At 41.5% G+C, this 25,657-nt stretch overlaps 1 protein-coding gene across 6 annotated transcripts in view; it reads left to right on the top strand.

Annotated features, from left to right (window-relative positions):
• Positions 1 to 25,639, top strand: part of LOC106576882 (serum response factor) — a 48,803-nt gene extending 23,164 nt beyond the window's left edge. Inside the window, exons 3-8 of one of the 6 annotated variants that reach the window (XM_014154396.2) lie at positions 13,551 to 13,788; positions 19,088 to 19,249; positions 20,937 to 21,038; positions 21,294 to 21,422; positions 21,907 to 22,086; positions 23,518 to 25,639. In XM_014154396.2, coding sequence (XP_014009871.1) covers positions 13,551 to 13,788; positions 19,088 to 19,249; positions 20,937 to 21,038; positions 21,294 to 21,422; positions 21,907 to 22,049 — 774 coding nt within the window. In that variant the 3' untranslated portion in view covers positions 22,050 to 22,086; positions 23,518 to 25,639. Of the gene's footprint in view, positions 1 to 13,550; positions 13,789 to 19,087; positions 19,250 to 20,936; positions 21,039 to 21,293; positions 21,465 to 21,906; positions 22,087 to 23,517 lie in introns of all 6 variants that reach the window. The other 5 variants (XM_014154397.2, XM_014154393.2, XM_014154395.2 and 2 more) reach the window with 5 other exon arrangements.
• Positions 25,640 to 25,657: the final 18 nt, after the last annotated feature.

Here is a 25,657-nt window from a genome sequence, read left to right as displayed (position 1 = left end):
AAAGTTTCTACAAACATGTTTTCACTTTGTCATTATGGGGTCGGTGGGAATTGTTTAAAAAAAAATATTTAATCCCTTTTGAATTCTGACTGTAACACAACAAAATGTGGAATAAGTCAAGGGGTATGAATACTCTCTGAAGTCATTGTACGTGTACCATTACACCCCTAGTGACTAGGGTTTGGTTTCAATGATGGACTCTTTTGACAACTTCAATAAGAAAAGGTGGGTCCTCTTCAGACCGACAATTCTCCCAACAAATCACGAGGCCAAAGTTTGCAAGCAAATCCTGTGCAGTGGTTTTAGTAAAGGTAGTTGATGCAAACTGGCCACTTGCAGAATGTACTCATTAAAAATAACCTCTGTGATCTCCATCTTGTCTACTATTTAGTATTTTACTCAAGCGGATAAGGTAGTGACGTAGGCAGTAATGTAGTTCCTCTATGTCAAACTGACGTTCTATTACGCCGGACATGAGAAAATTGTGGGAGGCAACCCGGGTGTCTAGAGAGACCATAAGAAAACAGACAAGAGGGATTACCAGAACACCAATAAGAGATCCTCATTTTTGTTTTCCGTTGCAAAACAAAGCCAGAACAAACTGGCTTTGGAACAGAAACAGAATCACATCTGCATGTTCTGCTCATCAGTTTACCTGTACTGTAGTGCTGGCCTGTTCCCACGTGTTTACAACAACAAAAAAATAACACATCTCTAGCTTAACCTGACAGATTTTGATGGGGTGCATCAATAAAAAGATAAAGCACCAGAGCGCTACTACTAGATGCTCCATCAAATCCCCCCAGAATATTCCAGCCAAGCACAGCAGAGGAGAACTAGACTCGTTCATCAGATACACATTAAGTTATGGAAACTCAGTTTACCGGTATGCATAAACCTCTGAGTGTTTATTAAACTTGAGGCGACCTCTTTTGGCTTGTTGCTCGTGGTTTGGTTTGATTGTCTACTAAATAATCTTTAATTGGCTCAAACAGCCTGGTTAATTATCTTGTGGCTGGAAGCAGAGGTATAAAGACGGACCAAAGTAGTGGAACACGAAACCAGTCAACAGGATGGATTATAGGTTATCTTCTCTCTACCTCGCTGAACCTCGGCACAGAAAAGTCTCCAAACCCCTGCCTATAAACCTGTAGATCAAGGCAGGTCTGGGTTGTATTACGCAGAAGCATAACGCCTGTTGTGGTTGGTTGTAATATTTCAGGGGTGATTTCTCCAATAGACACAGGTCATGTCCACTGTATCAGTGAAAGAATGGTTTTTCATGATACTGTTCTGAAAAAGTAGTAGGCTTTGTAATGTGGAGAGAGATTGCAATGTTCTAAAGCCATTTTGGACAGCTTATTTATAGTTAGATGTGCTTCATTACCCCATGGAACACCTTGCTGCTGTTGCTCATACAGTCACATGCTAGCGGCCAGGATTTCCACGCTGTAGACTTTGATTTAAGTTCACTTATTTGAAGAGGAACACATCCATCCCTATGTGATAATTTCATGTTTTCACCAGCCAGTTATAGATACGTGCTGTCTACTTTGAGAATGGTGATCGACCTTTGGGTTGTTAAGTCACTCTAATGCCCACTTCATTCATTGATACAAGTGTTATTCTGCTTCCATGTACATATATGGTATGGTTTCCCTGCCTGCTCTCTTGGCTGAGGCCCCTTACATTCCTTATAAGCTGCTGCTGTCTTTGGAGTCCTGCAATTGTTTTTTTTCTCATTTTAGTGATGTGGTAGGTTGTACATTTAAGTGGGGGTGGAGGGGGTTGTAGATGGAATGAAAAGATTTGGCTGTTATCAATGATCTGTCCTCTTGGATGCCATTTTTCCTTGACTAAGGTTGGTTGGTGATGACTTTGGGTACTTGGAGGGAGGGAGGGAGAGTGAGAGACTTGAGTATGGTTTGTCATTGTAAAGTCCATGCAACTTTAATACATGTGGGGATCAACACTCGTATAGTTAGACCCCGGTAGATGGTTATTGTAGCCATGATGAACTCTTTGTTTTCAAAATTGCTGCTTTATGCTTCCCTGAAGTCTCTGGATACCATTTGTCTTGAACAGTATGTCATACATACTGTAGAAACTAGTCTAAACAATTCACCTTTTGGTCTGGTTGGTGTAGGGAGAGGGGGGAGATGAGGGGAGGGCCATGTGCAAGGCTAGGTGAAGCAGAAGAGTTGGGTCAGCAGCAGCCATGTGACATTTGGAAACCTGTAGCCTAATGATGTATGTACTACTGTACGTCAGGATTCTTTCTGACCACTCACTTTCAATAGGTCTTCTCTGCATCTCTATCACATCTGGATCCTTTAGCTTTTTTTGTATTTCTCTGTTCCCGTCTGTTAGTGGGATGAAGTAAGTTACCCAAGACACTGAGAAAACAAGACGCTGATCTAAGGCAAGTGTTGTGTTTTTCTCCATAACAGTTACAGTGCCTTCTGAAAGTATTCATACCCCTTGACTTATTCCACATTTTGTTGTTGCAGCCTGAATTCAAAATTGATTAAAGATTTTTTCTCTCCCATCTACACACAATACACCATAATGACAGTGAAACATGTTTTTTTAGAAATGTTTGCACATTTATTGAAAATGAAATAAAGGAATATCTAATTTACAATACTTTGTAGAAGCACATTTGGCGGCAATTACAGCTTTGTCATCTTGGGTATGTCTAACAGTTTTGCACATCTGGATTTTGGGATTTTCTCCCATTCTACCATGCAGATTTTCTCAAGCTATGTTAAGTTAGATAGGGAGTGGCGGTGAACAGCAATGTTCAAGTCTTTTCACAGATTTAATGGGATTTAAGTTTGGGCTTTGATTGGGTCACTCAAGGACTTTCACATTCTTATTGTGAAACCATTCCAGTGTTGCTTTGGCTCTATGCTTTGGGTCATTGTCCTGTTCTGTTGGAATGTAACTCTTCAACCCAGTCTAAGGTCGTTTGCACTCTGAACCAGGATTGCACTCTGAACTAGGATCTCATTAAGAATTTGCCTGTATTTGGCTCCTTTCCTTGTTCCCTCTATCCTTACCAATCTCCCTGTCCCTGAGAGACGAGTCAGGATTGAGGGAAAGATGAACGGAGCAAAGTACAGAGAGATCCTTGATGAAAACCTGCTCAAGACCTCAGACTGGGGCGAAGGTTCACCTTCCAACCGGACAACGACACTCGGCACACAGCCAAGACAACGCAGGAGTGGCTTCGGGACAAGTTTCTGAATGTACTTGAGAGGCCCAGCCAGAGCCCAGACTTGAACCCGATCGAACATCTCTGGAGAGACCTGAAAATAGCTGTGCAGCGACACTCCCCATCCAACCTGGCAGAGCTTGAGAGGATCTGCAGAGAAGAATGGGAGAAACTCCCCAAATACAGATGAGCCAAGCTTGTAGCGTCATACCCAAGGAGAGTTGAGGCTGTAATCGCTGCCAAAGGTGCTTCAAGAAAGTATTGAGTAAAGGGTCTGAATATTTATGTAAATGTCATATTTTTTGTATTTTGTGCTAAAATTTCTAAAAACGTGTTTTTGCTTTGTCATTATGGGGTATTGTGTGTAGATTGAGTGAATTTTTTTTATTCCATTTCAGAATAATTTAGTAAAAGTAAAGACACCTTAAAAGAAAATGACTCAAGTAAAGTAAAAGTCTAAAAGTAATTGGTTTAAAGTGTACTTAAGTATCAAAAGTATAAGTATAAATAATTTTAAATGTCTTATATTAAGCAAACCAGACGACACGATATTCTTGTTTTTTTGTTAATTTACGGTCACAGTTCAACACTCGGACATAATTTACAAATGAATAATTTGTGTTTAGTGAGTCTGCCAGATCAGAGCAGTAGGGATGACCAGGGATGCTCTCTTGATAAGTGCGTGAATTAGACAATTTTCCTGTCCTGCTAAGCATTCAAAATGTAACGAGTACTTTTGGGTGTCAGGGAAAATATAAGGAGTAAAAACTACATAATTTTCTTTAAGAATATAGTGGAATAAAAGTAAATGTTGTCAAAAACATAAATGGTGAGGTACAGATACCCCAAAAAACAACTTAAGTAGTACTTAAGTAAAAATACTTTAAAGTACTTTACACCACTGAGTTTATTGAATTGAATGGCGCCGGACAAGATGGCTGACGTTTTACGTGCTCCTAACCAACTGTTATTTTGCTAGGTTTTTTTGTGTTTTAACTTATTTTTGGACTTTATTTTGTACATAAGAGACGGTAGCAGCAACATTATGACCGAAAATAATTTCGGTAGAAGTTATTTGGTAGAAGCTTTTTCCTTTAAAGAGTCTGAGTCTGACGTGAATTATATAATGCTTTCCCGGGAACAGGCCCAAATCTCTGTAATTTGCATGAAGAGAAGACGGAGAAAAAGGGGGCAGAGGTTGAGCTGCCTTCTGGGAATTTATAGGCGAGTGAGTAAACCCCCACTGCCATCCGTTCTATTGGCCAACGTGCATTCATTAGAAAATAAAATCGATGACCTACGAGCAAGATTAAACTACCAACGGGACATTAAACTGTACTATCTTATGTTTCACCGAGTCGTGGCTGAACGTGACATGAACAACATACAGCTGGCGGGTTTTACACTGTATCGGCAGGATAGAACAGCAGCCTCTGGTAAGACGAGTATTGTCAGTCTATATTTTGTAAACAACAGCTGGTGCACAGTATCTAAGGAGGTCTCAAGGTTTTGCTCACCTGAGGTAGAGTATCTCATGATAAGCTGTAGACCACACTATCTACCTAGAGAGTTTTCATCTGTATTTTTCGTAGCTGTCTACATACCACCACAGACCGATGCTGGCACTAAGGCCGCACTCAATGAGCTGTATACCGCCATAAGCAAACAAGAAACCGCTCATCCAGAGGCGGCGCTCCTAGTGGCCGGGGACTTTAACCTGTTTGGGATAGGGGGCAGTATTTTCACGGCCGGATAAAAAAAACTTCCTGCCATCCAGGACCTCTATACCACGCGGTGTCAGAGGAAGACTCCAGCCACCCTAGTCATAGACTGTTCTCTCTGCTACCACATGGCAAGCGGTACCAGAGCGCCAAGTCTAGGTCCAAGAGGCTTTCTAAACAGCTTCTACCCCCAAGCCATAAGACTCCTGAACATCTCATCAAATGGCTATCCAAACTATTTGCATTGCCCCCCCTTTACACTGCTGCAACTCTCTGTTATTATCTATGCATAGTCACGTTAATAACTCTACCTAAATGTACATTACCTCTATGACCTCGACTTACCGGTGCCCCCGCACATTGTCTCTGTACCGGTACCCCCTGTATATAGCCTCGCTACTGTTATTTTACTGCTGCTCTTTAATTATGTTACTTAATTTCTTATTCTTTTATTTTTTTATCCATTGTTGGTTAGGGCTTGCAAGTAAGCATTTCACTGTAAGGTCTACACCTGTTGTATTCGGCGCATGTGACAAATAAAATAAAATTGTATCTATAATGGTCTCATTATTCCAATCATTCAAGCCTTAATTTTCCCTTTTTAGTCCTCATTCTTCATAGTAATCCATCATCGCTGTTGTATTATTCCAGTAAACTGTAAACTGCTGTTGGGCAATTCCATGGATAATAGTGACACTGAGACTGATTTTTCTCATTAAAATGTATGTCAAACTAAATCCAATGATTGCACAGTTAAACAAACCATACAACCCTATGCACAATTACTTTTAACAATTTCCACAATAAATTTGACAAAAACACATTTATTTGAAGAACTGTTACCAAACTTTGCATCTGCACTGTTCTTCAAGTAAATGTGTTTCTGTCAAATTTTCTGCAGAAATTGTCAAAAGTAGGCCTCGGTTTGTTTAACTTTGCCATTATTGTTTTTTGTTTGACATAAATTTTAAAGGGAAAAATGTACTCAGTATCACTCTAACTGTGGAATTGCGCTGTAGGCCGATGTAGTTTTCTTTTCCTGCTCTCCTCCCACTGTATTGTCTCTCTGGACACAATGTGAGCTTTGGAGGGCTGCAGCAGGGCAGAGGGCTGAATTACCCTGTGACAAGTGAGTGTCATTGAGATAATGGAAAGTTAATTTACTCAGATATGCAGTCTTATCACAAAGTTACTCCTAAATAGGGTGTCTGGTGAATTGGAGAGGGGGAGACAGAAACAGAGGGAGAGAGAGTGTGACACATTTTAGTGGAGGTGTGGGAGTGTGGGGGGTGAGAGCAATGTGTCGCTCTGCCAGAGGGGGAGGGTACGGCTGCTACGTTATGTCATCCCCTTTATTTTACAGCGAGCAAGTGGACAGGTCAGCTGCCATTGGCTGCACCTCCTCCACTTGGGCTGCCTTGCCTTTTTTAGCAGTCCCAAATAGAGCCATGAATTCCATGTGGCTGGCAGGGTGCCAGAGCGCAAGATTGGGAGCCAGCAAATGGGAGATTATGAGGGTGACAGACAGTGACCAGTGTGGTTTGCTAGCTACAATGGGCACTCAGAGCAGGGTCTGAACTAGTGGTGGGCTGCCAGTTGTCACCTTCAATTGGGATTTATTTAACCTCCCATGACGATGTTTAAAAAAATAAAATAAAACAATTATTTTTGTTTTTTACACATTTGGACACATGGATATTTGAGCTAAATTCCAACCACATTCATTGATAAAGGTAACCTAATTTAACAAATCACACAAACAAATTTAACTTTAAATATGTTATGCAATTAAAATAAACAAAAATGCAATTTCCTTATGCGGAAAAAGTTGGTAGACCCCCTACCTTTACCATATCATAAAATGGCTAAAATTAGAATCAGGTGTACCATAGCAGGTGCAAATGATTAGAGAGCAACTTGGGGAGGGTCCAGCCTTCCATAAAGATTAGAAACTTGGTTGGTTTGGTCTTAACCATATGGGTGTGTGGTAACACATCATGCCAAGATCAAAAGACCTATCTGAGGCCCTCAGAAGAAAGATTATTGATGACCATGAGTCTAGGAAGCCATTCAAAGTACTTCATTCCACTGTCCAACAGGTCATCTACAAATTGAGAAAATTCCAGACCACTGGCAATCTAGAGCTGACCAAAATTCAGCCATAGAGCTGACCAAAAGATGTCATAGAAGTCTTAAAGAACCCCAGGGTAACATCAAGGGATCTACATGCCTCTCTTGCCACAATCAATGTTGAGGTGCATGAGTCAACTGTCAGAAGGAGACTGCACAAACTTGGCCTACATGAGAAGTCAGGAAGGAAGAAGCTTCTGCTCTCAAAAAATAATATCTAGACACGACTGATGTTTGCCAGACAACACCTGGGTAAAGACCGAAACTACTGGACAGATGAGTCAAAGGTGGAGTTGTTTAGCCGCAATGCCAGATGCCATGTTTGGCGAAAACAAAACACTGCCTTTGAACAGAAGAACGTCATACCAACCATAAAGCATGGAGGCGGTGGCATTATGGTTTGGGGCTGCTTTGTTGCCTCAGGGCATGGCCAACTTGCCATCATTGAGTCAACCATGAATTCAATATAGTACCAGAGAATTCTTGAGGAAAAGGTGAGGCCATCTGTTAAAAAGATCAAGCTGAACTGAACAATATGCTGTGGGGGGACTTGAAGCGGGCCGTGCATGCGAGAAGGCCCTCAAACATGACACAATTGAAGCAGTACTGTAAATAATGGGCAATTCCTCTGAGGTGATATGAGACTGATAGACAGTTACAAGAAACGGCTACATGGTTATTTCAGCCAAAGCTTTTTTTTTTCGCACTATGGAATTGCATTTCTGTAGATTTTTGATGAATAAATGATTGTAAAGTATAACCTTTTTAGTGTCATTTTGTTAAATTAGGTTACCTTTATCTGTCAATAGTGTTGAAGTGAAGATTACATATCCACCTGTGCAAATATGTACCAACATTTCTTTCCAGGGAGTGTATGTACTTTTTAACATGACTGTATGTTAAGGACAGATGTTTTCTTCTGTATCACCAGACTGAAGGAGTAACTTGAAAGCACTGTGGTTACCTACATTTTATACAATGCTAGCCTGGCTTGCAGCCTCAGAGCATACTGCTTTGGGGAGAGACTAATCAAGGCTGCAGGCTTCCTCCGGGCAGAAATCTGACATAACGTAAAATCAATGTCAGATTTGATTGATATTTAGTTGAGAAACTTGGTATAATGTATTTTTTCCCCAGTTGGTCTGAACCAAAAGTCAACGCAGGTATTACAGTTCAATCAACTTGGGGTGAGGAATTCAGAGAGGCAGAGGGAGACAGTCAAACAAACAGGTTTGAGGAACAATGATAAGTGGGCCATAGAGATAGCGTGGCTAGACTGACAGAGTATTACTGCCAGGTAACTGACGGCAATATCTGACTTCTATTCGGTCCAGTGTCCCATTTTCTGTAGGAGCTCCCGCTCAAACACAAGTACAGTGGAAGTACAGTGGAAAAGGTGATTGCATCATATTGATAAGCGTCTTACATGTCTTACAGCATGGTGGGCTGTCCTATAGTAAATCATGTGCCGTCTACTGAAGCAGACATTTTAAATACTTTTTTTCTTTTAGAGTTTTTTTAATATTGTGACAAATCAACTACTTCTATTTGAAGTATTTTCAAATAATTTACTATAAATACTAGGCTATTTGAAACTATTTTCAAATAGCCTACATGTTTACAAATACATTTAAATTACCCCTAGGGCCAAACAAACTTGGGTTCAAATGTATGGAGTTTTTAAATATTTGTATTTGAAAATACACATCTGTGTATTTGAGTATTTTCAAATGCATGCCAATACTTTCCAAATACATTTCAATATGCATCTACTTGTATTTTCAAATAAATTGTCCAAATACTTACTTCGAAATGTATGTGAAAGTAATTGAAATACCTAATATAGTTTTTCAATCAAGCTGCCCCATGCTTCAGAAAAAGGAGATGGACTCCTGCAAGATGGGCCATTCTGATTCGGACAAGGCTTAATTACTACTGCTGCTGCTGAAGCACAATGTGTTTGGATTTCAGAAGAATGCAGTCTTCTTTTCTTACCGCCACTGTCAGACCAAAGGGCTGTGACATGACGTCTGTTCAGGCTGTGGCCTGTGGCCTCCTGTCCTGTTGTCCCAGCTGGTGTGGAAAGGGTTAACTCTCCTCTAGGGGTGCTAAGGTTTCCTGCCTTCCCACCAGCTGTCTACTGCCCCCTCAACTGTTTATACACCCACCCTCGTCCTCTTCCTGTCTCCTGCCCCAACCACGGCCCACATGGCCCTCCCTCCAGAATAACTCAGACATTCCTCACGCCCTCACTCTCACTCCCTGGTCTGGCCGGCTAACAACTGGTGCTCACTGCACATAACCCTGCCACTCTCTCTTTTTAATCCCAGGCTAACGCAGTATACAGTGAGGGGGGAAAAGTATTTGATCCCCTGCTGATTTTGTACGTTTGCCCACTGACAAAGAAATGATCAGTCTATAATTTTAATGGTAGGTTTATTTGAACAGTGAGAGGCAGAATGACAACAAAAAAATCTAAACGCATGTCAAAAATGTTATAAATTGATTTGCATTTTAATGAGGGAAATAAGTATTTGACCCCCTCTCAATCAGAAAGATTTCTGGCTCCCAGGTGTCTTTTATACAGGTAACGAGCTGAGATTAGGAGCACACTCTTAAAGGGAGTGCTCCTAATCTCAGTTTGTTACCTGTATAAAAGATACCTGTCCACAGAAACAATCAATCAATCAGATTCCAAACTCTCCACCATGGCCAAGACCAAAGAGCTCTCCAAGGATGTCAGGGACAAGATTGTAGACCTACACAAGGCTGGAATGGGCTACAAGACCATCGCCAAGCAGCTTGGTGAGAAGGTGACAACAGTTGGTGCGATTATTCGCAAATGGAAGAAACACAAAAGAACTGTCAATCTCCCTCGGCCTGGGGCTCTATGCAAGATCTCACCTCGTGAAGTTGCAATGATCATGAGAACGGTGAGGAATCAGCCCAGAACTACACGGGAGGATCTTGTCAATGATCTCAAGGCAGCTGGGACCGTAGTCACCAAGAAAACAATTGGTAACACACTACGCCGTGAAGGACTGAAATCCTGCAGCGCCCGCAAGGTCCCCCTGCTCAAGAAAGCACATATACATGGCCGTCTGAAGTTTGCCAATGAACATCTGAATGATTCAGAGGACAACTCAACTCAACTCGCTGTGTTTGGAGGAGGAGGAATGTTATTCTGCTAAGGGGACAGGACAACTTCACCGCATCAAAGGGACGATGGACGGGGCCATGTACCGTCAAATCTTGGGTGAGAACCTCCTTCCCTCAGCCAGGGCATTGAAAATGGGCCGTGGATGGGTATTCCAGCATGACAATGACCCAAAACACACGGCCAAGGCAACAAAGGAGTGGCTCAAGAAGAAGCACATTAAGGTCCTGGAGTGGCCTAGCCAGTCTCCAGACCTTAATCCCATAGAAAATCTGTGGAGGGAGCTGAAGGTTCGAGTTGCCAAACGTCAGCCTCAACCTTAATGACTTGGAGAAGATCTGCAAAGAGGAGTGGGACAAAATCCCTCCTGAGATTGGTGCAAACCAGGTGGCCAACTACAAGAAATGTCTGACCTCTGATTGCCAAAAAGGGTTTTGCCACCAAGTACTAAGTCATATTTTGCAGAGGGGTCAAATACTTATTTCCCTCATTAAAATACAAATCAATTTATAACATTTTTGACATGCGTTTTTCAGGATTTTTGTTGTTGTTATTCTGTCTCTCACTGTTCAAATAAACCTACCATTAAAATTATAGACTGATCATTTCTTTGTCAGTGGGCAAACGTACAAAATTAGCAGGGGATCAAATACTTTTTTCCCTCACTGTATTAGTTATTCAAAGCTTTTGATTAGCTCGAGAAGCTGCACAACACAACTCCCACACACCCCCTCCACTTATGCTGTTTAACTAGAGAGGGAAAGAACCTTGGACTAGTAGAGCTCTCTCTCTTTCTCTGTGGATTAGACTTGTGGTTTGGACACTGCTCTGCTTTGCATTTAATTGAGTTTATGTAGCTCCCTTCTGCTGGCAACCAGGAATACTAATTTGTCTTGTCTCTGATAAGGAAATGATACGTCTGCTGGTGGCCACTACTCCTACAGTGCATTCGGAAAGTATTCAGACCCCTTGACCTTTTCCACATTTTGTTACGTTGCCACCTTATAAGAAAATGTATGAAATAGTTTTTCCCCCTCATCAATCTACACACAATACCCCATAATTTCAAAGCAAAAACAGGGGTTTAGACATTTTCCAAATTGATGTGTGTGTGTGCTTGCATGTCCGCATGTGTGTCTCGCTCACATGCAGATGTGTGTGCGTGTGTGAGAGTGAAGGGCCTTATCAGTAAAGCCTCTGTAGTCCATGGGGCATCTAGTACCTCTAATCCACTCAATCAGTCACATATAAAAACCAACAGGGGTCTTACTCAGGTTTGCCTTTGGCTGCTTCAGCACTGGTCTGCACTGTTCACTCACTCACTATTAGACCTACTCTGTAATTAATAGATTGAGTTGGGACTCATATTTCTTCTGCGTTCAGCATGCAGTTTGCGCTGTCTTCCCTGTGTTTTGGTAGTCTGAGTACCAGTCTCTTTAGCTAACAGTCCACTGGTGTAGTTTACGGCAATACAGTTATCTTATTATTGATATCTACATAGCGCATTGATGTGAATCACACTACTGCTCTCTCATTTAGCTATTTGTACCTTACGGATTGTGGTTGTTGTGGATGGTTGTTCACAAATCTAGAGGTGTATTTGAACCCAATAATGCTTGAATTCAAGAAGTTTAAGTTGCCTAGCAGTCATTGTTTTTGAAACCAGTGGACAGCCAGTGAAAATGTGCTCTTGCAACAGCTGTAAAGTGCCGATCCCAGCCCATGGAATAAAAGTGGGGCTTTTATCGTTCAATCTAATTCATGGTGATAAAAACAATAATCCATGGGCCTAATGGACACATGCTCAAACCTTGAATGAGTAGGTGTGTCAACTTTTGACTGGTACTGTATATATCCATTGATTCTTGAAGAATATAACTTACAGTGCCTTGCGAAAGTATTCGGCCCCCTTGAACTTTTCGACCTTTTGCCACATTTCAGGCTTCAAACATAAAGATATAAAACTGTAAGCTTTTGTGAAGAATCAACAACAAGTGGGACACAATTATGAAGTGGAACGAAATTTATTGGATATTTCAAACTTTTTTAACAAATAAAAAACTGAAAAATTGGCCGTTCATCTTTCCCTTGATCCTAACTAGTCTCCCAGTCCCTGCAGCTGAAACATCCCCACAGCATGATGCTGCCACCACCATGCTTCACCGTAGGGATGGTGCCAGGTTTCCTCCAAATGTGACGCTTGGCATTCAGGCCAAAAAGTCCAATCTTGGTTTTGTCAGACCAGAGAATCTTGTTTCTCATGGTCTGAGTCCTTTAGGTGCCTTTTGGCAAACTCCAAGCGGGCTGTCGTGCCTTTTACTGAGAAGTGGCTTCCGTCTGGCCACTCTACCATAAAGGCCTGATTTGGTGGAGTGCTGCAGAGATGTTTGTCCTTCTGGAAGGTGCTCCCATCTCCACAGAGGAAACCCTGGAGCTCTGTCAGTGTGACCATTGGGTTGGTCACCTCCTTGACCAAGGCCCTTCTCACCCGATTTATCAATTTGGATGGAAGGCCAGCTCTAGGAAGAGTCTTGGTGTTTCCAAAGTTCTTCCATTTAAGAATGATGGAGGCCACTGTGTTCTTGGGGACCTTCTCCAGATCTGTGCCTCGACACAATCCTGTCTCGCAGTTCCACGGACAATTCCTTCAACCTCATGGCTTGGTTTTTGCTCTGACATGCACTGTCAACTGTGGTTCCTTATATAGACAGGTGTGTGCCTTTCCAAATCATGTCCCAAACAATTAAATTTACCACAGGTTGACTCCAATCAAGTTGTAGAAACATCAAGGATGATCAATGGAAACAGGATGCACCTGAGCTCAATTGAGTCTCATAGGAAAGAGTTTGAATACTTATATAAATAAGGTATTTCTGTATTACATTTTTTATACATTTGCAAACATTTCAGAAAACCTGTTTTCACTTTGTCGTAATGGGGTATTGTGTATAGATTGAGGGGGGGAAATGATTTAATCCATTTTAGAACAAGGCTGTAACGTAGAAAAATGGAAGGGGTCTGAAATACCTTCTGAATGCACTGTATATGTATATGGAGGAAACTAGCTACCTGCTGAGCGTAAACCAATGGTAATTGCTTGGTTATGAACGTCCTCTAGTGAATGGCGCTGCCTTGGGGTAAGGTTTGTGGAATAAAATATTTATGTGACTCACTCAACATGATATGATTTGTTAGTCAGTAAGTTGTTTTTAGTCCAGTGGATAAGAGCCCCAAAATCCCCCAAAATAATAAAATCTGTCTGAATGCATGAATCTTGCTATTTTGACAGCCACACTCATAATGCATATTGTTCGTCCTTCCCCAGGACCAGCTAAAGCCTGCGTTTACAGTGGCCAACCTCCCGGGCACCACCAGTACCCACGCCCCTACGGCCCCCACCACATCCACCACCATGCAGGTTAGCAGCGGGCCCTCCTTCCCCATCACCAACTACCTGGCACCCATCTCCGCTAGCAGCAACGTCAATGGCACAGTCCTCAAGACCACCGGTGCCACCGGAGGGCAGGTCATGCAGCTGCCCAGCGGCTTTACCTTCATGTCAGGTACCTACAGCAGGAGAGACACTGGCCTTTATGCTATGCTATACTTTACTATAATATAATTAAGCAATAAGGCCTGAGTGGGTGTGGCATATTGGCAATTATAAACTGGGTGGTTCGAGCCCTGAATGCTGATTGGCTGACAGCTGTGGTATATCAGAGCGTATACCACGGGTATGACAAAACATTTATTTTTACTGCTCTAATTACCTTGGTAACCAGTTTATAATAGCAATAAGGAACCTCGGGGGTTTGGCCGATATACCATGACTAAGGGCTGTGTCCAGGAACTCTGCAATGCGTTGTGCGTAAGAACAGCCCTTAGCCGTGGTATATTGGCCATATACCACACCCCCTCGTGCCTTATTGCTTAATTATACCACGGCTAAGGGCTGTTCTTAGCCACAACGTAAAGCGGGATACCTTATCTCCCCAACAATGGTATATGCATTGGTTGAAGCTCAATGTTAACCTCTCTGGGAAATGTGGGACGCTAGGCTTTACGGCGAAAGCATAGCATTAGATTATGTTAGGACAGCACCTAGACAAGAAAAACCACACCATTTTCCATGCAAACACAGAAATACAGCTAAAATGAATCACTAACCTTTGATCTTCATCAGATGGCACTCATAGGACTTCATGTTACACAATACATGTATGTTTTGCTCGATAAAGTTCATATTTTTATCCAAAAACCCCATTTAACATTGGCGTGTAATGTTCAGAAATGTTTTTTCTACAAAACTATCGGTGAATGAGCACATCAATTTACAGAAATACTCATCATAAGCTTTGATAAAAGATACAAGTGTTATACACAGAATTATAGATAAACTTCTTAATGCAACCGCTGTGTCAGATTTCAAAAAAGCTTTACGGCGAAAGCACACTTTGCAATAATCTGAGTACAGCGCTCAGACAGTACAGACAAGCCATACAGATACCCGCCATGTTGTGGAGTCAACAAAAGTCAGAAATAGCATTATACATATTCACTTACCTTTGATCTTCATCGGAATGCACTCCCAGAAATCCCAGTTCCACAATAAATGTTCGATAAAGTTAATCTTTATGTCCAAATACCTCCATTTTGTTCACGCGTTTAGTCCAGCATTCCAAATTCACTAAGCGCGCGAGTTTAGTCCAGACGAAAAGTCAAAATAGTTACATTACAGTTCGTAGAAACATGTCAAACGATGTACAGAATCAATCTTTAGGATGTTTTTATCATAAATCTTCGATAATATTCCAACCGGACAATTCCTTTGTCTTTAGAATTGAAAGGAAAGGCAGCTCGCTCTCACGGCCATGTGCATGATTGAGCTCATGCCAATTTTCCAGACACCTGACTGAATCAGCTCTTATTTTCTCCCCATTCACAGTAGAAGCCTGAAACAACGTTCTAAAGACTGTTGACATCTAGTGGAAGCCTTAGGAAGTGCAATATGACCCCACAGACACTGTATATTGGAGAGGCAATCACTTGAAAAACTACAAACCTCAGATTTCCCACTTCCTGGTTGGATTTTTTCTCAGGTTCTTGCCTGCCATATGAGTTCTGTTATACTCACAGACATCATTCAAACAGTTTTAGAAACTTCAGAGTGTTTTCTATCCAAATCTACTATTATTATTGCATATGCATATTCTAGCTTTTGGGCCTAAGTAGCAGGCATTTTACTTTGGGCACGCTTTTCATCCAAGCTACTCAATACTGCCCCCCTTTCCCAAAGAAGTTAAATTCAAATCTCCCTACCATCATACCTAAGCCAATATGACACCAATGTCGAGGAAATGTCCAAAATCAACTTGATTGGAGGTACACAACAAATTCTCTGCCTCTCGTCATGATCCGTCCTGCAATTACTGAGAATCACTATACCAGATTTTTGACAGGGTCGATAGCATTAGGGTCATCAGACAATTGTTTTTCCCAAACCTAGCTCAAATTCTAGAAGTGGGATTAAAACGAGGCTACAGCATCCATAAAGTGACAATAAGACTTGGATCCATTTTGACTGAATACGTTTGTAGGTTCAACAGTTTTTATTAAATGTATAATTTTTCGCTCTCGTGGACATTTCAGACAAACAATTTGTTACTTTTTTGTAGCATTTCTGACAATGCTAACATATTTTCAGCCGAATCTCAGAGTTCTAAAACCGGGATCAACAACTCGGTTGCTGCACAACAGCCGCAGCTAGCTAGTAGCAGCTATAGCTAGCTACTAGCAGGCAGGTTCTTCATTATATAATCCTTTGTCCTACCCTATAATAAATCTATTCATATTTATTAAGTTTTAACTTAAAAGCAAATCGTTCCGAATCACATCGTCGAACAAGGGCCACACTATATAAAAGGGAAAGGAAAGGGGGTCTACCTAGTCGTTGTACAACGGAATGCATTCAACTGAAATGTGTCTTCCGCATTTAACCCAACCCCTCTGAATCAGAGAGGTGCAGGGGGCTGCCATAATTGACATCCACGTCTTCAGCGCCCGGGGAACAGTGGGCTAACTGCCTTGCTCAGGTCAGAACGACAGATTTTTACCTTGTCAGCTCGGGGATTCGATCCAGCAACCTTTTGGTTACTGGCCCAACGCTCTAACCACTATATATAACAGCTTTCATAGTATACCCGACCTCTACAATTAGGCCATGTATCATATCAAACTAAAAAAACAACCTTGGTATTTCTAATGTGTTATCTTCAAATTAAATAAATACATTCATAAAGAAAAAAGGTCATCTTTACCCATCTTCGCCTTCCCCAAAATCTAAACCTGATATTACGTCCATATATTCCTAAATAGAAAAAGGCTAAGTTCATCATACCCATTCTGCATTACCATAAATCCAACTTTATTTGAAGTCCACATAGTACACGTTTCCATACTGAATGAATAAACATTTTAAAAAAAGAAGTTGTTAATGTAAAAATGTTTTGGGTAAAAAACAAATGAATCCATATTTGTACCGTGTAATGCGGTGTCAATATGTATTGGGACTACTTCAACAACAGGAGGTAGCTATCACTCACAGCCACGTTGTAATCTTCGAGTCCTTGAACATTTGGTTGTTTACATACATATCGACCACTAGACGAACATTCTGCTTCTCTGCTTGGAGCCTTTTGAAATTGGGGTACGGGGCACGTCGTCTCCATTATTTCATGGGGAAATTGTTCATTATAGAGAATGGGGTGTTTTTCAATCCCCTACCCTGTTGGAACAAGGCATTTTACATTTTGTAGTGGGTTAGCATAGGTACGATCTGACGGGACCTTCCCTCTGCTCTGCCACCGAAACGATGTGCCCTTTGAAAATCAATTGTTTCCACTTGTTCGTCCATCATTTTGAGATTACGTTTCATTAACACTTTGACTTTTTCTTCCGTTGACTGATCGTTTTCGTTTTCATCCTCCTTTATTCCCATTATAACAATATACATTTTCATACTTCTGCACTTTAGATCAAATAATTCGTCTTTCATTGTTTTATTTTCATACCGTAGTCTCTCTGTAGTGTCTTTTAGGGAGTCCACGGTAGTTTTCAATGTCTTATTTTCCCCTCATATTTCTTCTATTTTATTACTGTAATCCATTCCTGTTTTTAAGACCTCAACCTCCCCCAGTAGCCCAGGTAATATATCCAGTTTTTTTAACTGCTTGCTCATACTTGTAAGCAATGCTATCTTCTGGAGACGTAGTTATAAAAACGCCCCCCTCCGATGTTAAATTCGAAATTTTAGACGGCGGCTTCCCTTCAGTTTCGCTCACAGAACTCGAGGAAAGGTCTGCTCTTGTTCGCTTCGATGTATCCATTTCTTTTTCCGAGCATATCAAAATTCTGCTCAATAAATAGTTCAAGATTCTCTATATTATCCAGAATGCTTGTTTCGTGGTTATCAGCTAATCCTCAATTTTTGTGATTAACTAATGTGACAAGTGCCTACTACAACGCTGGCGTGGGTACATGGCGTGGGTACAGCCTCAGTGTTCACAGTAAACGCTTAGCAGACCTGTTTGGTTCTAGGGTATTTGAAAAGTATTTCAAAATAGTTTAAAATAGTATTTATAGGAAATTATTTGAAAATACTTTCAAATACTTCAAATCGTATTTGTTGATTTGGTTATTATTTAAACATATATATAATTTGGAGAAAAAAATGCTAAAATATTAAAATACGAATACTTGGTTAAGCATGTATTTTAATCCAGATTTGGTCCGTCAACATGATTTCAATTTGAATCATCTTGCCACGACGTCCAGGTGGTTCGTGGCAGTAGCGTGACTTGCGTCTCCACTTAAACAGCTGTTTATATTTTGCCGCGTTTCACATCTCCATCTCCAGGAAGCCCTTTCAGCTTGGTTATATTTGACATGTATTACAAAGCCCCAGTATCCACGAAGGAAACATCTACATCCAATGGGCTCATGCCTTTGATTTTCATTGTAGGAGAAGAATAATTAGGAGGTCCAACACAATGGCCGTCCCGGAGTTGGCTGCCGATCTCTGCCTATAATTGTTCATGAATATTCAGTGAAGATTAGGCAGTTCAATTCTGAAATTATAATTTATTTTTAATTCATGGAGCCCCTGCTCAGATGGAGTGTTTTGGAGCCAGATGTGCCCCTTGTAATAGGATCTGCTATCTATCTGGATCTGGGGCTCCCAAGTGGCACATCATTGTAAATAAGAATTTGTTTTTAATTGACTTGCCTAGTTAAATAAAATAAAAAATCTGTAGGTAGCCCACCAACCACAAGGAAGACATTTGTACATGTTTTGCATTTTGAAATCTGTGTAATATAAGCTGGCTATCGTGATTCCGCAATAATATTTTTTTAGAACAGGGTCTTAGAATCTGTATATTTGCGTTGCCATAAATAATTGTATTGCTCTGACTGGAATATTGATATTAAAAGAGATCAAATTAGTACAGGAGGTCCAGGTCTACTAGTAAAAATTACCATAAATTTAAGGCATGAAATGGTAGCTGCTGTTACAGCCATGTAATACTGGGTAATAACCACCTTAAAGCTGAAGAAGTCTTAGTTTGATTTTAAATAAAGTAAAAAAAAAAAAAGTTCAATCATGTAGTGGTGCAATCACTGACATGATAGAGTATTACCCTTGTTGTTGCCCTTGTTGTGATGTCTGCTTGTAGTGATAGTGTGGCTAACCAACTGAGTAGCGCAGAGATGTTGTTCTGGGTCCCGAGGTAGCCGATCTTTCTCTCCCATTATGACAGCAGGCTGAATCTCTCTCACACACTCATCCTTTTTTCCCTCCTGCAGCAGGCACTCCTCTCCCTCCCGGCACCCCCACCATTCCGCTCAGCCAGCTGCACCAGCACTCCCTGGCCATCCCGGGACAGCGGGGCCAGAAGCTCACCGCATCACAACTGACACAGCAGGGCCAGCAGGCCGTCTTCCGATTCCCCGCTGCAGTCTCCCTAGGTCAGTCTGTCGGGAGAAATAGACTAGTCTGTGTCTGTTGAGAGACTAGTTTGTCTGTAGGTCGACAGAGACAAGTTTTCCCCTTCCTATATCAATGGGTAAGCGGGCATCCCGGAGCTCTGTAAGAGAAGTCCCTGCCCCCAGTTGTGTTTTTTGAGATTCGCAGGATGATAAGGTCAGTGTCTTGTGGGCTTTAGAAAACACATTTGATTTGAAATGTTATTGTAAGCGTGGGGGGGGTTGGGTATAGGCCTTGCTACTTATGTCCATAAAGAACTGGTATTCATGTTGTATTGGTATGGATGTAGTTAGTCATGGTCTGATTTATGCTCCAGGAAAAAAGAGGGCGACTTGTCTGTCTGTGGCTGCAGAGGGGGATGTACAGTCGTGGCCAAAAGTTTTGAGAATTACACAAATATTAATTTCCACAAAGTTTGCTGCTTCAGTGTCTTTAGATATTTTTGTCAGATGTTACTGTGGAATACTGAAGTGTAATTACAAGCATTTCATAAGTGTCAAAGGCTTTTATTGACAATCATGAAGTTGATGCAAAGAGTCAATATTTGCAGTGTTGACCCTTCTTTTTCAAGACCTCTGGAATCCGCCCTGGCATGCTGTCAAATAACTTGCATAATCAATGCTTGGAGTTTGTCATAATTTGTGGGGTTTTGTTTGTCCACCCGCCTCTTGAGGATTGACCACAAGTTCTCAATGGGATCCTCAGCAATCCAATCCCTGTACCTTTTGTAGAATACCAGTCTGTCCTTGATGTTTTTCCTGGAGAGAAGTGTCTTCTTTGCTGCCCTTCTTGACACCAGGCCATCCTCCAAAAGTCTTCGCCTCACTGTGCGTGCAGATGCACTCACACCTGCCTGCTGCCATTCCTGAGCAAGCTCTGTACTGGTGGTGCCCCGATCCCGCAGCTGAATCAACTTTAGGAGACGGTCCTGGCGCTTGCTGGATTTTCTTGGGTGCCCTGAAGCCGCCTTCACAACAATTGAACCGCTCTCCTTGAAGTTCTTGATGATCCGATAAATGGATGATTTAGGTGCAATCTTACTGGCAGCAATATCCTTTCCTGTGAAGCCCTTTTTGTGCAAAGAAATTATGACGGCATGTGTTTCCTTGCAGGTAACCATGGTTGACAGAGGAAGAACAATGATTCCAAGCACCACCCTCCTTTTGAAGCTTCCAGTCTGTTATTCGAACTCAATCAGCATGACAGAGTGATCTCCAGCCTTGTCCTCGTCAACACTCACACCTGTGTTAACGAGAGAATCACTGACATGATGTCAGCTGGTCCTATTGTGGCAGGTCTGAAATGTTTTTGGGGGGATTCAGTTCATTTGCATGGCAACGAGGGACTTTGCAATTAATTGCAATTCATCTGATCACTCTTTATAACATTCTGGAGTATATGCAAATTGCCATCATACAAACTGAGGCAGCAGACTTTGTGAAAATTAATATTTGTGTCATTCTCAAAACTTTTGGCCACGACTGAACAAGGAATAACAGGCATGATGCAGGCATGAAATTTAGTTGACTCTACGTAGGTGTATGAAACCATGTTCAAAACTGTGTGGGGCAAACTAATATTCCTACCATTTATAAGAGTTCTGACAGTAAGATTAGAATAGTGTACAGGTGAGTGACCAGCTGTTTTGTGTTGCCTGTTCCCCTCCAGAGGGAGGGATGACCCAGCAGCTGCAGGCCATCCAGGTGCACCCCACCACACACATCAACGACAGCAGCTCGGAGATCTCCCAGACCTCGACTGTCTCCACTGGTAACTCTCCTCTGTCTAACACAGGGCTCTACAACCCTGGTTATGTGTGATAAGCTCTATCCAGAGTCTAACTTATCTCTCTTGAGTGAGCTGAGTGGGTGGAAGGTTGTAGTCTACAATACTGTTATGAGGGGTCAACATTAGTTGAACAGAATTTACCTTTTCCTCAGTGATACAGTGCCATCTGGTGGACAATGTCTCTTCTAAACTTCTCACTTTGTCTCATACACTAATATCTTTTCCCCACTCCCCCAGCGACCATTGTCACGTCGTCTGTGCCCACGTCCATGGCGGGGCACATGATGTACACCAGCCCCCACACAGTGATGTACGCGTCCAGCCCCTCGGCCATGCAGGTGTCCCACGGACAGGGCCAGGACACAGGTGAGACCACGCTTGACTACAGTAGGCTACGCTGGGACACAGGTGAGACTACACTGGCTGTGGGTTAGTGGGGGAGGTTGATTGATGTATGATTCAGACCTCAGTTCAATTAGTATTTTTTTCTTTCAATTTTTTTTTAGCTGGGTGTATTGAGCTTGAAACCTATGAAATTCTCCAAAAAGTGCAACCTATCTTATCTGGCATTCCAGGCATGCTTAATCAAATGCTCAAAGGATGAAAACGCATACTGTTTGAACCCAGGTCTGGTATGAATATAGCTACATAGTCGGGAGGTTGACTATGACAGGCTAGTGGGTTTGACCCCGACCCAAAGTGGGGTGGTATAGCCTACACAGCATGCACATGGTCTCTGTATATATTCAGTGGTAAAATGTTAGTCTCTGTATATATTCAGTGGTAAAATGTTAGTTTAGATGAGAGGGCTGTGTTCTTCATGTTTGTATGTGTCCGTCTCTCTGGCTAGGTGCTGTCCCTCAGGTATTCCTTACGGCACCCTCAGGCACCATGCAGATCCCTGTTTCTGCAGTGCAGCTACACCCAGTACGGCAAGACCTACATTTTACAAGTGAAACTCTCATATTCTCTCTGCAACCAGCATGCCACTGACCTGCACTAATGCATCCGGACAGAGCACTGTGGAGGGGTAGGGTTTGGCCTGCCTCCTGTACTGTTACTGTATGTGGAGGATCTACTCCTATGACATTTGGGGCTCCAGAGTGGCGCAGCGGTCTAAGGCACTGCATCTCAGTGCTAGAGGCGTCACAGACTCTGGTTCGATCCCGGGCTGTATCACAACAGGCTGTGATCGGGAGTCCCATAGAGCGGCGCACAATTGGCCCAGTGTCATTAGGGGAGGGTTTGGCCTGGGGTAGGCTGTCATTGTAAAATAAGAACTTGTTCTTAACTGACTTGCCTAGTTAAACAAACTTAAAATTATGTTTGGACAACACTGCACGGAATGTTATTGAAAGCCATATGTTATTTAGAAGACTTTATTTTTTTTTATTGAGAAAGTAATTCAGTCACGCAAGATTTAGATTTCAATAGATTGGCTTTTTATAGAGGTTTTTGTGTGAGTGAATGACTAAAGTTTAGGAACAGAATATAAACCATTGTGTTTCACAGAGCCTTAGTTGGAGTACAATAGCTACAGTACACTATAACAACACAAATGACCAAACTCATGCAAAGTGATGCTTTTAGAAAAAGCTTTCTTATCAAAAAGAGAGGATTTAAGTTAATCAATTTAATGTCAATAATTTTGTGCTTAGGCAGCAGTGTTGGGGTCAAATCCAGTCAATTCAGGAAGTACACAAAAATTCAAATTCTCTTCAATGCTTTTCAATTAGGAGCATTTTGAATTTGAATTTGGTTTACTTCCTGAATTGCCTGGAATTGGCCCCAACCCTGTTAGGCAGGTGTATTGTCTGGCAATAGGCTACTCAACGGTACAAATTAAGGCATGCAAAGTGGAACCAAAGATTTTTTATAACTAACCCAAGATGGACCACAGCCCGTCGTTTCCAATGGGAGCAAATTAATCATAGTGGGCAGGACAAGCAAGGAGGTGGACAGAGCCAAGCATGAGCTAGTGAGATCTTATTGCCTCGTTCTGGCATGTATTTGCATATTTCCGTGGAGGAACGCCAACTCTGTCAAGTGCGCGTGTGCAATAACTCAATTCGCCCTTGCACTCCTAAACAATGAAATTTAAAAACAACTTTGGGCAAAGGGTAAAGTCTACAAAACTGTTCATAACATATTCTAGTTTTGGGAACAGAAAACTGTATTGATATCAACCGTTTCATCGATGAGAAAATTCGTAGAATGTCGGGCAAAATCTATCTTCTCCCCCTGGCGGCCACTGGGCTTCCTCTCATCACCATATTTGGTGCCGAGTGGAAATGCCAACCGAATGCTTCAGATTTATACATCCGGCTCATTGTTCTATCTGTGGTGGACCCATGCTGAGCATAGAGTTATGTTCTCTCTTCTTTCTCAATGTCACTTTAATTTTCTTTGACTTTGATTGGTCTTCAGTGGCGCATGCTGATGTTGGTGTGCTGTGTTGCAGATGGTGATTGGTCAGCAGTTGAGCAGCAGCAGCAGTAACCTGACAGAGCTGCAGGTGGTCAACCTGGACACCACACAGAACACTAAGAACGACTGACAGACACACTGAGGCCCAGGGAAACTGGCCAGACATCTCTATTTATTGATGCCTTCCATCAGCATTTCATTTTACAGCTCTGTGTGTTGCATTTACATTACAATTCTGTAAGTATGCACACGCATGGAAGGGTATGTGTGTCGCTAAGCTTTGTATGTGAGTAGATGTTTGAAAATACGTATGTATTCATTCACTAAAGCATAGAAAGGAATTGAGATTCACTAAATCCTCCTTTTGGAAGACCTTGTCTATAGTATAATTTTTTTTGGGGGGGGGTCTGTAATTATTTGTCAAGTGTACATGATGCAGGTGCTGCAGCTCCACACGTCAGCCAAAGAGATGTTTGTGTGTGTATGTGTGCAAAAGTGGGATTTATAAATGGGAAGGGTATGGTGGCTTTGAGGTTATAAAGACATTTGTAAATCTACATTATTTTTTAATTGAATCAAATTGTATTTTTTTGCCTGTTTGTGCGATGGCATATAGTTGTTTTGTATATGCAAGTAATTTGCATATAGAATAAATGAATTATTTATACACTATGTACACCTGCTCTTTCATGACATACACTGACCAGGTGCAAGCTATGATCCCTTATTGATGTCACTTCAATGTAGGTGAGGAGACATGTTAAAGAAGGATTTTAAGCCTTGAGACAATTGATACATGGATTGTGTATGTGTGCCATTGAGGGTGAATGGGCAAGACAAAAGATTTAAGTGTGAACCACAATGACCCCTTCACACCTTGCCAGTCACAGTGCTGAAGGACTGCGTCTACTGGTGCCTGTATGGCCATGTAGGTTACTGAAAGTTATTTTCGCTAGTCTGGGCAGTTGTTAGCAGGGCACTAGCAAGCTCCTGTGTCGGTTAAGAATTGGACATAATGCCAGGATAAAACACTGAACTCAAATGGTTTTCTGCTATTCTCATTTAGCTGAAATAAAAAGGGTATTTTCTAGGTGTCAGTACTGTATGAAGGGTTTGTTAGTCTCCTTATAACCATACCTGGATTCATGTGCTTAATTATGCTAGGTGGGTGGGGTTTGCACTTTTATATTGGTTCCATCACAACAGGCAGGCTCAATCAAGCACAACTTATGTATATGAACCCAGGTCTGCTTAGAACATGGTTGATCAATCAACCAATAAATCTATACAATGTCATATTGCCTCTGAACCATTTAAACATGCTATACTGGCATTTTCTTAGGAATTTACATTTTTCGTTTAACTGTGTTCATGAAGAATAGTGAGGTTTAAGGGTACTTAAAAGTTACTGTTAACCCACAAGTTAAAGGAAGCCCTTATATCCATCAAGTGTCACTTCATAGTATTTATTTGGAGAAATAATGGTATTTGACCCACTTTACCAAGGTGGATTGGGGATAGTGAGAGCACCATTTCTTTTCTACCACAGTGCCTCTTTTTCATAGTTGTGGGTTTATGTTCATGAAGGGAATTGAAACGTCTGTTTATTCTGCAAACCTACACGCAAGAGCCTTGGACCTTGAGTTTAATGTACAGTAAAAGCTATGTATTTCTTCCATCCCAGGAAATTGTTTCACCAGTCAGTGGAATATTTTTGTGTATATATGGACTGAGCTGACAATGTATTGAGCAAGTTCATGCAATGCTTTTATTTTTTTGGAATTTGCAATCAAAGGCCGAGATTCAAGCCTATCGTGTTTGTAGGCAATGTTGCGGAGATCGCATTCAAGATCAGCTGTTCAGATTTCGACCTCTCAATTGGAAATTCTTTAGTGTCAAGCACGTTATATTGAGGTTTTGGATGGAATCCCGACCAAAGTCTTGTGGGTTAGAAGTTGACACTTCTTGTTATCTCAGATCCTTCTAATGGATCTCAAAAAAATATTTTTACTTTTAAAAGGAGATTATGAATAAATTGAAGTGCAGTCATGGTAAAATATAAATGGTTATTTTGTGCAGTTTTGTTTTCGTACTTTCAAATCTAAACATCACCATATGTACAAAACTTTTGTAATAAAATCAAATTAAACCTTGAATGCATTTTGTCCATAATC

Source organism: Salmo salar, chromosome ssa18, assembly GCF_905237065.1.
Source record: "Salmo salar chromosome ssa18, Ssal_v3.1, whole genome shotgun sequence".
In the NCBI taxonomy this organism is placed as follows: Eukaryota; Metazoa; Chordata; class Actinopteri; order Salmoniformes; family Salmonidae; genus Salmo; species Salmo salar.
This window is presented reverse-complemented; position numbering and strand designations above follow the sequence as displayed.